The sequence below is a fragment of the Lepisosteus oculatus genome, chromosome 4 (genome assembly GCF_040954835.1).
Source record: "Lepisosteus oculatus isolate fLepOcu1 chromosome 4, fLepOcu1.hap2, whole genome shotgun sequence".
NCBI lineage: Eukaryota > Metazoa > Chordata > Actinopteri > Semionotiformes > Lepisosteidae > Lepisosteus > Lepisosteus oculatus.
In genome coordinates, this window is record NC_090699.1 from 5,338,959 (window position 1) to 5,354,779 (window position 15,821).

The window sequence follows — 15,821 nt, forward strand, 5'->3', positions numbered from 1 at the left end:
GGACAGTGGAGGCAGGTCCCATTGTAAGCCATGGCACTGCGGGGCCAACTACTCTCCCTGCTGACTCTGCTGCTGTCAGTGACAGGTAGGCTGCGGTTTATCTCTCACCTGTCTGTCAGTGTGTGTGTGCGCACCTGTCTGCCTGCGCACCTGTGTGTTTCTCTGTGGGTCTGTTGCCCAGTCAGTGTCGGCGTGTCTCTGAGTCCGCCAGCCTTCTCTTCAGTCCTGACCTGGGCCGATCACTTTAGATCTGCAGCAGATCCACCTGTGAGCCAGTCACAGACTCTACCAGCTGTGTCTGTGTCTCACTGAAGTGATCAGCACTCAAGGGATCCAAAAACCAAGTGTCAGCCAGATCAATTAAATTGACTGGCTGAAACAACGCCATCCTTCTCGTTTCCTGGTGGCTTCTGTTCCTCTGGAGGTGGTCATCTGCCACAGTCTTCCTCTACAAGTTAGTTGTTTCTTACTGCACTTTGTACTGACTATATTATGGGATCCAAGGGTTTTGCAATAGTTTGCCGAGCGAGCACTGTGTTTCACTGCGCTAGACTGGTGGAAATCATTTCAAGGTTCAGATCTGGAGCCTTTACACCTATAAATCCGGTGGCTGACATATCTGGGAAAGTACAAGAACAGGGCTTGGATTACTAGTTCCCAATCCTGTTCCTGGGTTTCAGTCCAGCCCACCTTCATGAAATAATCGGAGATTTAATCGACCTAAGAAGTTGCTTTGTTGGAATGTCTTCATTTTGTTTCTGGTCACAAGTTTGGGATTTTATTTAATTTACAAAATACGAAGGTCAGAGCTCCAACATGTGTAAGAGCTGGGAGCAAACAGTTCAAATTAACCTTAAGTCAATGAAGGGTTTGATTGTGTCACTGTGGGCTCTGCTGGAGCAATAACCAACAGGTATGTGGGTCACCAGGGCCAAGACTGGGAACCCCTGTTTTAGATGTCGAGAGAGTGTATCCAGATAAACACACACAACAGTGTCTGAACCCGAGATGGATTTCTCACTACCTCTGTCATCGGGCTACACTGCTGCCAGTCGCCTTCTGAACGAGCGCTGACTCCAGGGCTCTGTGAAATCAGGGGTGCTGGAATGCAGTGTGAGCTGTGGGGGAGAACGCAGACATACGAGCGTAACAGAGGCACTGGAGCGCTGCACCGCCACTCAAGCAGAACATCAACATACTGTACTGCCAATATCTTACTGCACGCTAGCAAGGTGTGCTGGAAAATATGTTTAGTTAGTATCATTGCATTCCACGATTCACTGCTATCTGGCCAAGTTGATCAACCTGCTTATACCTGCTCTTCAATAACAATCAAGCCACTTTTTTGTTGAAGCAGGTAGTTTCATCCTGCCTAAGCAGGAAACATATTTTCCTTGGTTTTTAGGAAATGGTTGAGAACAGCAACACTGGAATACAAGATCCAGTCCACATCGGTCCTGTTCATTTCCCGACAAGCTGAACTCTGGCACAAGAGAAGTACCTGTTGGTTTTTGTTCCAGCAGAGCCCTCAGTTCTACAATCAAAACCCCTTCATTGTCTTTGTTTGTTCCCAGAAGTACAACATGTTGGAGCTTAAACCGTTGTATTTTGTAAGTAAATTAAATCCCAAACTTGTGACTAGAACTACTATGCAAATATTCCACTGAAGCAACTTCTTAGCTCAAGGCTTCAATTATCTAATTAAAGGGGGAAAGGAAAGAAACCCAGCAGGTGTGTGTGTGTGTGTGTGTGTGTGTGTGTGTGTGTGTGTGTGTGTGTGTGTGTGTGTGTGTGTTGGGGGGGGGGGCACCAGGACCAGGACTGCGAACCACTGCTCTATGGAAACCAGTTACAGTAATGATATTGAGATGTGATATTGAATAACTTGTCCATAAATCAACTGCGTACAGTTGCCGTATTTCTAAACACTCTTGATATTATTTTCTAACCGCTTCTTCCAATCAAGGGTCAAGGGGGAGTCAGAGTAAAGTAGCAGGAAAGCATCAGTAAAGTGGCAGTAAAAGGCTCTTGATACAATATGATATAATGCAAGCTATCACAGCTCTCTGTGGCCAAGGTTATGTGAGTACAGGAAGTACCGAATTATAAAGGGCTTGTGTTCACATTTCATGTGTAAGCAGGCTTCTAGGAACCCAGAGTGCATTTCCCCCTAGAAGCAATGTGAGAAATGGGGCTGATGTACCTCAAAAGCCTTTTGAACCCACAATGCTGCTGAACTCTGTCTGATTGTCGCAACCATAGGACAATTGACCCAGGTCTGACTTGGCCATTCTCTGATCAGTTTATCAGTTTATCATGATCAGTTTATCATGCTGTCATTCCAAACTGGTGGCCTTTCCTTCATACAGGTGTGTCGCTAGCACTGCTCTACAACAATCAGCTTAGCATCCATGATTCGGGTTGTATTCTGGATCACTAATGGGAAGAGAAACTGCTAAAATTTCAGATGGATTCATAGATGATTTCGTAGGAGAAGATCTGTAGCTGCTCGGCAGTTTTATCAAGTGGTTTCTTCTCCAAGTCAGCTTGTTTGAAATGGTATTATAAAAAAGTCAAAGGCTCACACTTGGGGAGCTCAGAGGAATGGGCAAAGATCTGAGGTAAAAATGCTACAGATAGCTCCAGTAACTGCTAGAAGGATTGTACATCACTCCCTGTTTTGCTGCTATGGTTCAAGTTTAGTGGGATTATGGAACCGTTTTTTTCCAAGTGCGAGGTCGTCGAGCAGCAACCAGGAAAATCACCTTCCTGAACTCACAGGGAGTAATCAAAACAACATAGATACTACTGATGATGATGATGATGACGAGGTGGAGTTTGCTAAAAAAAAACTGGGTTTCAACACCCATAATCTTACCATCAGGAGCCTGGGATCTGTAATTATCGATCACTTAGGCAGTCAGAATTTCAGTTTATCATTTCATCTGAAGGACTGCTCCTTCCACAGTACAGTGTCCCCAGCCACCACACTGAGCCACCTAGTTCTACTTTGAAAATCTGGCTTTGAGAGCACGTGTCCCCATCAGGTCTTCAATTTCAGTGTTTTTCCAGATCCGAACTGAAGGACCTTAAACAGGACGTGGCTCTCACAACTTTGGTACAGCATTCCGTACTGCGTACTGCTGGAATCACATGTTTTTTTTGCATAAGGTTACGAAACTTGCCCAGCTGGAATTTCTTTTTCCTGGTTTAGCCTGGTTTAACCATGTATCGTTAGAATTCACGGAAATCATTTTTCAGGTAAGAGGTGTCATGCAGATGTTACTTCTAAGGCTGAAGAATAAGAAGAATTTTCTTTTTTGATAACAAATCCAGAGTGACTGACAGTGCTCAGAAACACATCTTTTACTTATACACAGAAACAGGAAACAAGTACTACGAAGTACAATGAAATAACTAAAAATTACAACAACACTGGTAAAGAATGTAAAAAAATCCACAATAATACCTAAGAAGAAATGTCATAATGTACTTTGAAAATTGAATGAACTGATTTATTCTAACACTTTCAGCAGTATCATTGGCACTGCCTGAGGGTTCTGTTGTTGGGTTATCTTGTTCGGGACTGAAGAGATTCAGTTCCTTGGGCCCATCAGCGCAGGAGATTCATTCAAGGCTGTATCCAGGCTGTACCTGTGCTGGAGGTGGGCCCGGTACCTGAAACCACTTTCTAGTGACATTTGATGTTTGATGTTCGCTTTTTCCTTGTTCCTTTTGAAAACTGAAAATTTCTGTTCTTTGTATGGTTCAGTGTGGCTCCACCTGTCTGTGGTTAGAAGCAGTTAGAAAATAATATCAAGAGTCTTTAGAAATAAGTCAACTGTGTGTAGTTGATTTATGGACACATTATTCTCCACATCTATATGTGTATATATCTACATATATCACATCTCAATATCATTACTGTAACTGGTTTCCATAGACCAGTGGTTCGCAGTTCTGGTCCTGGTGCCTCTCCCCCCCCCACACCTGTTAGGTTTCTTTTCTTCCCCCCTTTAATTAGATAATTGAAGCCTTAATTGAGCAAAGAAGTTGCTTCATTGGAATATTTGCATATTATTTCTAGTCACAAGTTTGGGATTTTATTTCACTTCAACTTCGTTTCAAACTACAAAGGTTTCAACTACCTGTCTGTCTGTTAGGGTTGGTCAGTCTGTCCTGAGCCGTTTCAACCAGCGAAAGAGAGGATCTTGGCACCCAGCCTCTCAGCTGAAATCTGTTCTGGCAGTTTCCTCCTCCTAACGTTTTAATCCACCCTGCTTTCTCCCCTTGAACCAATCTCTCCCTTATTTGATGTGGAGAAAGGCATGCGGGCCTGCACAAGTATAATCACATGTGTAATGTATGATCAGTATGTATAATCACACGTGCGGGCTTGTTCTCAATCTCGTCAGGGAGATCATATCTCGGCTCGTTTCCCTGTCACTCCTGATTCCACTCCCACTGGAGACACTGACAACCTCTCCAAACCACAGACAAGGAGGATGTGCTCTTTCTTCCAGCTGATTCACTGCTGAAGTGTCTCCAGCTGACAGTATAACAGCTATCGAGGATTCTCAGGAGCCACGTCGCCTATTGGCCCCCAGCTGAAGTTTTATGTTCATTCACAAAATGGAAAAAAAATCCAAAACAAGTCTAAGATGTATTAAAATTATAAAGATTGCCGAACAACAGAGAGTAAAGAGCACAGCTAAAGAAATAATAGCGGTTAGGAAAACACCAGTATATGGAGAAGGAATGATAAAGTGGAATGAGGAATAAGAAATTGTACATAGGGAAGAGATGGGACTATGGCACAGTAATGAGCATTGCTGTCTTTCAATGCTGGGGCCCTGGGTTCAATTCCTGGGAGGCTGTCTGTGTGGAGTTTGTATGTTCTCGTCGTTCTTGCGTGGGTTTCGTCCAGGGCCTCCTGTTTCCTCCCACAGTCCAAAGACATACCGGTAGGTCAGTAAAAACTGACCCTGGTGTGTGTGTGTGTGTGTGTGTGTGTGTGTGTGTGTGTGTGTGTGTGTGTGTTCTGTCTGTACCCTGTCTTGTGCTCACTGCTTGCTGGGATAGATTCCAGCTCCCCTGTGACCCTGTATTGGATAAAAAGGTAAGAAAAGGCATGGATTGATTGAAGGAAGAAGGAACAGGGACATGGGTTCAAACTAGACAAACCCTGCTGGTGTCTATAGAGCTGGACAAAATGTGGAGGTGAAAAGGTTAGGAGCTCACAACTTGACACACTGGTTCAACATTAACGTCCTCCTTCTCGTCTAAAAAATGTCCATTTCACCCAGGAGACAGCAAGACATTCCTGTGCAAGTTTCACAGAGAAACATTTCCTCATTCCCAGAAACATTTCCTCATTCATGCATCTGGATTCCTTTCATATCTACATGTCTTGTAAATGCAGATAAAATCTCATCTTAATCCAAAAGTATTTTTTAAATGAATAATAATAATACTTACTTACACTTATTTATCGCTTTTCTGGACGCTCCACTCAAAGCACTTTAATAGGGATTCCCCTCCACAACAACCAATGTGCAGCATCCACCTTGATGATGTGACGGCAGCCATAGTGCGCCAGAACACTCACCACACAGCAGTTCTCAGTGGGGAGGAGAGCAGAGTGATGAAGCCAGTTCAGAGATGGGGGTTATTAGGAGGCCATGATGGGTAAAGACCAGGGGGAAATTTGGCCAGGACACCGGGGTGACACCCCTACTCTTTTTGAGAATTTGTAATGAGAGGATTTTTAATGACCGCAGAGAGTCAGGACCTCGGTTTTATGTCTCATCCGAAGGATGGCACCTGTTTACAGTATAGTGTCCCCGTCACTATACTGGGGCATTAGGACCCAAATGGACCGCAGGGTGAGTGCTGATCCAATGGCATAACTGCACGATCGCTTGATGAGTCTTTTATATTTGGAAAAAGACACAGGCGCTGATGTAGTGTGTCCAGCCTTGCTGACTACAGTCCATCAATTAGCCATCAAACTACTTGGGAAATCACAGTTACAGACTTAATCCTGTCTGAACTACAGGACTCAACTATGCTCCAGACAAGAGCTTTCACTTGCGATAACCTCTTCTGTAGTCCTTCACTTCTGTTGTAAATTAATAATTTCATAAACATATAATATTATATGATATCATTTCTCTAATTAATCTTTTCTTTTTCTTCCCTTTCAGAATCACAAGCCCAGACTGGTAAGAATATTGTTTGTAAAAAAGGAGTAACATCGCTTAAAAATAATACAGATGAATCTTGAGTATCTCTCAGTAATAAACACACACAACAGGACAGGAAACACATTGAGAGAGAGGAGATCACAGAGAATTCCTCAGTATTAAACACACACAACAGGATAGGAGACACAGTGAGAGAGACAGGAGATAGGCAGCTTGTTGGCCCATCACACAGAGCAGCCAATATACTCTCCAGCTGATCAATTCTGATTTGATAAAATGGTAGGAATGTATGTCCATCATACAAAAAAATGAAGTGAAATATCAAAATAATCAGCCAATTGCTTAGTCTTTACTAAAGCAAGAAACAGCAAGAAACACTCACACTAACTGAGCTCCTTCTTCTCTCTAAGCTCCAGTCTGTGGACAGGCTGTCCTCAACACCAGGATCGTTGGGGGCCAGTCTGCCCAGCCGGGGTCCTGGCCCTGGCAGGCCAGTCTGCGTCTGAATGGGGGTCACACATGTGGGGGGACCCTCATCAACAGCCAGTGGGTGCTGACGGCTGCTCACTGCTTCGGGAGGTAAGGCAGAAGGACCTTTAACTCTGCAGTATCTCCACAGGCAGTGGAATGGCTTTCGGGTGAAGGCCCTGAAACTGTAATTGGGGGTGACAGTGACACATCAAAGGTTGTAATTAACAGAAAGCTGCTGTGATTTTAACGAAAGTGCTCAGACTGGCAGAGCAGGGAATAAATATTTTAAAGCTGGTATTGCCCTGAGAGAAAATAAAAACTGAAGCAGTGAATTCATGTACAGTAGTGTTGACGTTTCTGGAAACCCATAATCTTCATCTTAGAGATTCACCGATTTTTTTACCCGGCAAGAAAGCTTTAGCCCCTCATGAGGTGATGGGGTTTTTCATCACCAAAATTTGAACCAACTATTTTAAATTGTGATTATGAAAATATATTTTACACATACTGCACTGTAGTGGCTTTTAAATGAGTGGGTGCTGACTGCAGCACACTGCTTTTCAGGGTAGGAGAGAAACAGGACCCCCTCTCTCAGTATGTACAGTGCTGACAGGATCTGCAGAATGTGATGACTGTGAATGCTGATGAGCTCTTAAAGTCATCAGTGTCAGAGTAAATCGTGATTAGAATTGATAAATTCTCTATTTCTCTTTGTATGCTTCCTGCACTGTGTATTCACACTGGTCAGTCAGAAACTATATGTGCCATTCTCAAGTTCTCTGCTCTTTCACTCTCCAGCCCCATAACTCCAAGTCAGTGGACAGTGTATCTGGGAGTGACAGACACAGGCTCTAGCACCAACACAGTGTCCAGCAAGGTCCTGCAGATCATCAGGCATCCAAACTATGACTCTTCAACCAACAACAATGACATCGCCCTGATGAAACTGAACAGTTCTGTCTCCTTCAACAACTACATCCAGCCCGTCTGTCTGGCTGATACCAGCAGCTCCTTCTACAATGGGACCAGCTGCTGGGTCACTGGCTGGGGAGACACAGTTGAAGGTGGTGAGTGTATCCCAACGAAACACACTCCTTTGCCAAAACCTTTCTTCCAATTCAACTGATGGTTTCAAGCTGAACTGACATAATATACCACACCAGAAGGCCTACTGGAATATCAGCACAGAAAATAAACACTTGCACTCTATTTGCAGATCATTTGAGTACATGATTTTTACACCTTTGTAAAGGTTGATATGGTCGACATTTTCAAATTCCTGTAAAGATCTTTATCTTCTGGGACACTGGAGGGTTAGAAGATGAGGGCTCAGCAGATCCTGCTCCAGTTGTCCTTCCCAGAGATGAGTTCCAGCTTGTGGGCACTTTATGGAAGTAACAAACTCTCTTGTCTTCCAGGGACAACTCTACCCTCGACCCTGCAGGAGGTCCAACTGCCCATCATTGGGAACAGACAGTGTGGGTGTCTGAATGATGTGGTCTTCGGAGCGAACAGTGTCACTGGCAACATGATCTGTGCGGGAGTGCTGGAGGGAGGCAAAGACTCCTGCCAGGTAACTTTCCTTGTATGTCTACATCGTATGTGTTGCCATATGGCACTGACCTGGAGAATGGCGCATCTGTATGACTGACTTAGGAATTTACTCAGTGAAGCAAAGCTGACAGGTGAGAGCAGGGAATGCTGGCTGAAAGGGTTGCAAAGGTACAAGTAAAGGTTTATTCCATGCTGAAAAGAGAAGGAAAGAAACATAACGTTTCGACTGTGGAGACTTCTTCAGGTAACAGGTGTGTCACCTGAAGAAGGCTCCACAGCCAAAACATTGTGTTTCTTCTCTTCTCTTTTCAGCATGGAATACAACTATACTTGTTCCTTTGCAGCCTACACATGCTGACGGAACCACCTACTTGATCTGATTGGTTGCTAAGGATGTGTAGCAACAAGAAGACAGATGGAAATGTGGATGACCTACAGGTTTTATCTCATTATTGGAATCAGGGAGTCAGAGTGATTCAGGAAGACTCCTCAAAGTCTAACTGGCAAGCTGGTTTATGTGAGGAGCACTCCCATAAGCGAGTAGGAAACTCAATGACAGAGCATCTGACTTTGGACAGGGCTTAAGTATCCTGGAGGTGTTGAGGTAATCACCCATTAAGTGAGGACATGGACAGCTGCCCCAATCGAGTTCTAATAGTCCTGGGAGGTGCTTGTCTCCATGTGAAAAGTGGCTGGTTGGAGACTAGGGGCCATGAACTCAGTCCTAGACCCACACTGTCTCATACATTGTGTCTATCTTGTCTTTTCTTCAGTTAGTGGACAGTAATGAGCTGTCCGTCAGTCAGTTCCTGTTCTAACAGTCTTCTCTCTCTCTCTGCAGGGAGACTCAGGGGGTCCCCTGGTCTGCAAGCAGGGCTCTGCCTGGGTTCAGGCTGGTATTGTGAGTTTCGGTTATGGCTGTGCCCGTCCCAGTCTCCCAGGGGTGTACACCAGGGTGTCACAGTACAAGGACTGGATTAACGGACAAGTGGGGTCGGGAGACACAGGTTTTGTGACCTTTACCTCCAGTGGCACAGACGCCGACAGCAGCTTTACCTGTAGTCCTACAGTTACTACAAGAGCACCACTGACTACTCCTGTCACTCCATCAATCACTTACCCGACCCCTCCACCAACTCCCATAGCACCAAATGGTAGGTAAATGTTCAGTTGAGTTCAGAGTATTTTCATCTCCACATGTGCAATGAGATGCTTATTTGCATGTATGCTCCCATACAGAGACATTAAGGAAACACCAAAAAAAACATAAACAAAATACAGAAGCAGTAACAACAAGTTAAATAACATACAACTTTAAAAAAATGTTTGCCTTATTCTTCGATGAATGAATTCTTTTTGGTATCATTAGGACTCATCAGGTCTTTCTTTCTGTCCTGTTCCTCCAGAGTGTGGGAAGGTGCCCCTCAATCCCAGGATCGTAGGGGGGAACCCTGCCCAGGAGGGGTCCTGGCCCTGGCAGGCCAGCCTGCATTACTATGGGCAACACATGTGTGGAGGATCCCTGATCAACCAGCAGTGGGTCCTGACGGCTGCACACTGCATCTCAGAGTAAGGAGAAACAGGAACACTGTCTCTGAACTGCGAGCAGCTTGTTGTCGGCCTGGTCGTAACCCCTCGAAAAGTAAAACTCAAATGTCATTACGGGATTCACAGGCAATTGTTTGGTTTTGTGTTTTCTAATATTAGTATAGTAAGGTAAAGATGGTGATGACTGTTTTAAAAAACATGCTGCCAAAAGATGGCTCAAACTTTAAAGCACTTCTTTAAATCTGGTTTCCCACACAACTCCAACTTGAGTCCACGGTAGTGAAGGTCAGCGTTCTTCTGCTTTTACTGCTCAGACCCCAAATTTGGCACAGACTCTCCAGCACCAGGAGACTGAGCGCCTGACAGTGACAAGTCCTCTGCCCACAGAGGTAGGGGTAAAAACAGACTGACACGCTCAGTGTGCTCCTATTGCCTGTATACAAAAAATGCATCTACTGTATATTTTGAGACATGGAGGAGAAAAATTCACTTCCTGAGTCCACTAGTCGCCCCCAGAGGGCCCCGGAGATGAGAAAATTGGCCCCCTCACTCTTCCCTGACAGCCGAGTGAAAATGTATCAGTACTAACGCCGGTAATTGAGAGGACAATCAAAAGCTCATGCGGCTAATCAGGTGATCATGCCAGAGCCATGCCAGAACCACGCCATGAGTCCTCACTTCAGGCGCACCCCTTTCTTAACACTCATCCTAAACCTTCTGATAAGAAGATCCGACAATGGAGCAACTTCACAGTGGCTCTCTATCTCCATCAGAGATACAGTATATAGGACTTGGAGCTGGTGAAAAGGTGCAGTCTAAAACCCGTGCACTCTCACAATATTTACAGCACTCCAGCTAAACTGAGCCAAGAGCCACGATTGGTCCAGATAGAATACTGCCATCGACCGATTAAAACACAGAAATGTTGACGATCAGACAGCATGACAGACTTTAGACATTGAGGAACTTATGTCCTCGTTCTCTCTCCAGCCCCCTGAACACCTATCCGTGGACAGTGTACCTGGGCCGGCTGACACAGTTTAGCTCCAGCCCCAACGAACTGTCCAGGTCGGTCCAGCAGATCATTGTGCATCCTGCCTACAACTCTGTCACCGAGGACAACGACATCGCCCTGATGAGACTGAGCAGCCCTGTCTCCTTCACCAGCTACATCCAGCCCATCTGTCTGGCCGACAACAGCAGCTCATTCTACAATGGGACCAGCTGCTGGGTCACTGGTTGGGGCTACACAGCTGAGGATGGTGAGTGGATCTCATTGGCATCGCACTTCAAACACTCCTGCTTATAGGCGTGACTGTTCTATGAGTCTCATCTCCCTGTGCCAACACAGGCCACTCAATTTCAACCATATATATACACATGGAACCGCTCAGAATGTGTGGCAAAGGTCTTGTCCACGGCAAGCTCACCACAGCATGGTCACAGCATCATTCGGTACACCGAATGTAACTTTTCACTGCCTTAAGAAGATCGATAGGTTGCACATGTGGTGCATTAGATGTTGATGAACCGACGACTTTATTTGTCTTTCTACTGTACTTTAAATCCATTTAATAGGAAATATTAATATGGAATCATGTAACTAAAGGCAAATTGCAGAAGATAAAAATAAAAATAACCAAAGTATAATAACATACAATAAAGTTATTATAATTTATTTTAACATTTCTAAACCTCATTAATTATGTTTATTCACGACTATTAATATAAGATACATATATTGCTGGGAATGGTGGCTAAAAATAAGGTACACCTTCATAAACATTCTCTGCATCCAGGTCTTTAACTAGATCACTTATTATGTAATTATTCTGGGAAAGTTTTGACATGCTTGTTTTAATTACAATTTACACAATCCATATAAAGTTTCTGGAAAAACAAAATTGTACAAAGAAAATTATTTTTTATGTTGAACACAAGGTTTAAATGATTAAATGGTATCAAATCCTTTTTATATGTACGTCTAAATATAACTTTTTGAATTATACATTAAACTAATAATAATTAAGCCTCGAGACTCCATTCACACCACTTTTCAGGTGATGAGGACTAACATCCACCACCAATATGTGGCCCCAGGGCCTGCTCAAGGGGGGGCAAAGGGGGTGGCCACCCAGGGCCCCATGCTTTGGGGGGACCTCGCGCTGGCCAGCCCAAGCCCCCGCCCCAGGGCAGCAGGACAACACCCCAAATGTTTTTGAGAAAACACTGTGGGATTTTTAATGATGGAACTTGGTTTTATGTCTCACCTGAAGAACAACACTTTTTTTACAGTATATTACCTTCACCATACTTCAGGACCCACCCACACACCGCAGGGTGAGCGTCCCCTAGTGGTCTCACTAACACCTCTTCTGACAGCAACCCTAACTTTCTCAGGAGTCTCCCATCCAGGTACTGGCCAGGCTCACACTGCTGAGCTTCAGTGAGTTGGCTGTAGTGAGTTGCAGGGTGATATAGCTGTCTAGAGTCAGTCAATGAAATCATGCTTCCCGGATGCAGATGTAACTTCCTGACACTTAATGATCTGTCCTGTCTTTCAGGAGCTACTCTACCCACGACCCTGCAGGAGGTCCAGCTGCCCATCATTGGGAACAGGCAGTGTGGGTGTCTGAACGATGTGGTCTTTGGAGCAAACAGTGTCACTGGCAACATGCTCTGTGCTGGAGTGCTGCAGGGGGGCAAGGACTCCTGCCAGGTTAAGACACTTCTTATGGTTTTGTTGCTGTCCCTCTCCCTCTCAGTCAGTGTGCTAAGAGTTGACGAATCTGACAAAGTCTCTTGGGTGCCCTTGCAATTCTCTTTCTCCATCTTTTGCACACCTACTGCTGAGTAAAATATGTTTCAGTCTACAAAAAAAATATTATTTTGTTCAAATAATAACTTGGGTCCTCGCATTTGTCTCTCTGCAGGGAGACTCAGGGGGTCCCCTGGTCTGTAAGCAGGGCCCTTCCTGGGTTCAGGCTGGTGTTGTGAGTTTCGGAGAGGGTTGTGCCCAGCCCAATTTCCCCGGTGTGTACACCAGAGTGTCCCAGTACAAAGATTGGATTAACACTCAGGTGGGATTGGCCACTCCGGGCTTTGTGACCTTCAGCTCCAACAGCACAGACCCTGACAAGAACTTCACCTGCTCTCCATTCAAAATTACTCCAGTAGCCCCCAGTGGTAAGTGATAGAATGGTTAAATCAAATGTAATGTACTTATTTTCATGTAAGTACTTAAGTTATATTTATCTATCTGTCCTCTGCTTCCAGAGTGTGGAAAAGCCCCTCTCAGTACCAGGATTGTGGGGGGTGTCTCTGCCCCAGAGGGGTACTGGCCCTGGCAGGTCAGCATATATTACTTTGGGTATTACAGATGTGGAGGATCCCTGATCAACCAGCAGTGGGTGCTGACGGCTGCAACCTGTGTCTACTCAGCCTGGTAAGTCCGACTGCAACCCCTAAGGATCTTCATGTGGGTTCATCACACTGTAGTACCGCACTGTAACTGAGGAACACTGCATACAGTGCTGGAGAAACAGAGCAATACGGATTACCTTTTTCTCTTTCCAGGACAAGTGAGCTGAAGGTGTACCTGGGCAGACAGACACAGGCGGGCCCCAACCCCCAGGAATTATCCAAGAAGGTTAAGCAAGTGATTCTGCACCCTGGCTATTCCAGTTCAAACAACGACATCGCACTGCTTGAACTGCGCAGTCCTGTCACCTTCACCAACTACATCCAGCCCATCTGTCTGGCAGCCAACAGCAGCTCTTTCTACACTGGGACCAGCTGCTGGGTCGCTGGCTGGGGTTTCACATCTGAATTCAGTGAGTTTATCCCCTCTAATCAGTCACACACACTGCAGAGGCTTGTGCAGGGAGCTGTGACAGCTTGCAAACTGCAAAGGAACAATTAGAATCAACCTGTAATTCCGCAATGAAAGGGAAAAAGAAAAATCAGCACTTTGGTTGAGTAGTCTCGTCATGTGTATAGGGGGCAGAGAGTAGGAGTATTGGACAAATAAACATGGGGTGAGGCAGGGAGAAATAAAAGTGAATGTGAGACTGGGGATGTGAAAAGTGGACAAAAGAGATGTAAGTCAGAAATGGATTCCCAGGGGAACCGTGGAAGGCAGAGATTTTCAGATGATTTGAGAGATTAGTAAGAGATAAATTGATTGTTGGGTACTTGGAGATTGGGAACCAGATTTGAGTCTTCTATGGTATTTTTGAATCCTGTGAAAGGACACGAGAGAAAGTTCAGTGTGATCATAGATGGAAGAGGAAGAATTGGGGTCCGCTAGTGAGGAAAGATCTCCTATCCTCACTACTGCAACACTTTCTCCGAAATATATCTTTTACATACCCCGCGCATCATGGTAATATCCCTTTGGTCCAACCTCTTCACATACGTTTGGGGTCACTGACAACAATGTTCTTAGTGGGTGGACAATGATAGGGTGAGTATAGTGGCGATGACTATGATATCCTGCTATAAACGGTACCAAACCATCATTCTGGATTTCAGCCACCAACTGGGTACAAAATCTGTCAACCTCTTTTCCAGTGTCTCTCCCAGGGAACCAGACCCTGCAGGAGGTGCAGCTGCCCATCATTGGGAACAGGCAGTGTGGGTGTCTTTATGATTTGAACTACGGACCAGGCTCGGTCAATGACAGCATGATCTGTGCTGGACAGCCGAATGGAAGCAAGGATACCTGCAGGGTACAGACACTCCTTCTTCCACTTGTATTGTCCTGTTCATTTTTGCTAAATTCAGAACATTGTCAAGAAATGCTTTTTAGATGTTTTTCTCTCTCTCAGTGCAGTGTTAATGTACTGTAGTGTCCAGTCAATGTGTCTGTATTAACCCCTCTCTCTCAGTGCAGTGTTAATGTACTGGAGTGTCCAGTCAGTGTGTCTGTATTAACCCCACTCTCACAGTGCAGTGTTAATGTGCTGTAGGTCCAGTCAGTCAGTGTGTATTTACCACCTACCTCACTATCCTTGCCTCCAGGGAGATGAAGGGGGACCCCTGATCTGTAAGCAGGGCTCTTCCTGGGTGCAGGCTGGTATTGTGAGGCCAGGAGAGGGCTGTGGCCAGACTGGCCTTCCTGGATTGTATACCAGGGTGTCCCAGTATGAAGACTGGATTTATCAGATGGTTGGGATGGCCACTCCAGGCTTTGTCACCTTCAGTTCCAATGGCTCAGATCCTGAGAGGAACTTCACTTGCAGTCCCCCAAGCAGTACCCCAATATCTTCAAGCGGTAAGTGATATTTTACCTCAATCATCAGGAAGCAGAGAAGTTTACTATCATACAGCCTTTCAATAGATCATCCTTCCCATCTTCCTCTGTCTCCCTGCTGTCAATCCAGAGTGTGGGCGGGCACCTCTCCGTACCAGAATTGCAGGGGGCCAATCTGCCCAGGAGGGGTACTGGCCCTGGCAGGCCAGTCTGCATTACTCTGGGTACTATATGTGCGGTGGGTCTCTGATCAACCATCAGTGGGTGCTGTCTGCTGCAGGCTGCGTCTACAGGTAACTGGATCCGTTTAACCTTTTTCTTGGTTTTGATTAAATGATGTTTACAAAATGTGATGGATTAATGCTATCCAGGGCTGTATCTAAGGACCTCTATTCTACAGCTATTTTCTTTTTAGCTACTTTCACTCCAGTCTTCTGAAAGTATATCTGAGTAACAGAGTGTAGTTTAGACATAACAGTGATAATGATCTCTCCCTCTCTCAGGATCAGTGATAACAGACAGTTGACAGTTTATCTGGGCAGGCAGAACCAGATGAATTCTAACCCCAGCGAAGTGTCTAGGAAGGTCACACGGGTCATTCTGCACCCTGACTTCAACTCTACGACCTTCACGAATGACATCGCCCTGCTGAGACTGCAAACCCCTGTCAACTTCACCAACTACATCCAGCCCATCTGTTTGGCTGACAAGAGCAGCTCTTTCAGCACTGGTACCAGCTGTTGGGTCACTGGCTGGGGCAACACAGATGACTATAGTGAGTATCCTTA

The 15,821-nt window shown here is 45.2% G+C and overlaps 1 protein-coding gene across 2 annotated transcripts in view; it reads left to right on the plus strand.

The window, feature by feature from the left end:
* The window catches only part of LOC102695703 (ovochymase-like), a 35,736-nt gene continuing 19,915 nt past the window's right edge, over positions 1 to 15,821 (plus strand). For both annotated transcript variants that reach the window (XM_069187936.1, XM_069187937.1), the window contains exons 1-16: positions 1 to 85; positions 6,207 to 6,224; positions 6,617 to 6,785; positions 7,476 to 7,744; positions 8,096 to 8,250; positions 9,073 to 9,385; positions 9,638 to 9,800; positions 10,770 to 11,041; positions 12,344 to 12,498; positions 12,713 to 12,965; positions 13,056 to 13,224; positions 13,356 to 13,612; positions 14,352 to 14,509; positions 14,802 to 15,054; positions 15,164 to 15,326; positions 15,537 to 15,808. In XM_069187936.1, the coding sequence (XP_069044037.1) occupies positions 31 to 85; positions 6,207 to 6,224; positions 6,617 to 6,785; positions 7,476 to 7,744; positions 8,096 to 8,250; positions 9,073 to 9,385; positions 9,638 to 9,800; positions 10,770 to 11,041; positions 12,344 to 12,498; positions 12,713 to 12,965; positions 13,056 to 13,224; positions 13,356 to 13,612; positions 14,352 to 14,509; positions 14,802 to 15,054; positions 15,164 to 15,326; positions 15,537 to 15,808 (3,094 nt within the window). In that variant the 5' untranslated portion in view covers positions 1 to 30. The remainder of the gene's footprint in view (positions 86 to 6,206; positions 6,225 to 6,616; positions 6,786 to 7,475; positions 7,745 to 8,095; positions 8,251 to 9,072; positions 9,386 to 9,637; positions 9,801 to 10,769; positions 11,042 to 12,343; positions 12,499 to 12,712; positions 12,966 to 13,055; positions 13,225 to 13,355; positions 13,613 to 14,351; positions 14,510 to 14,801; positions 15,055 to 15,163; positions 15,327 to 15,536; positions 15,809 to 15,821) is intronic.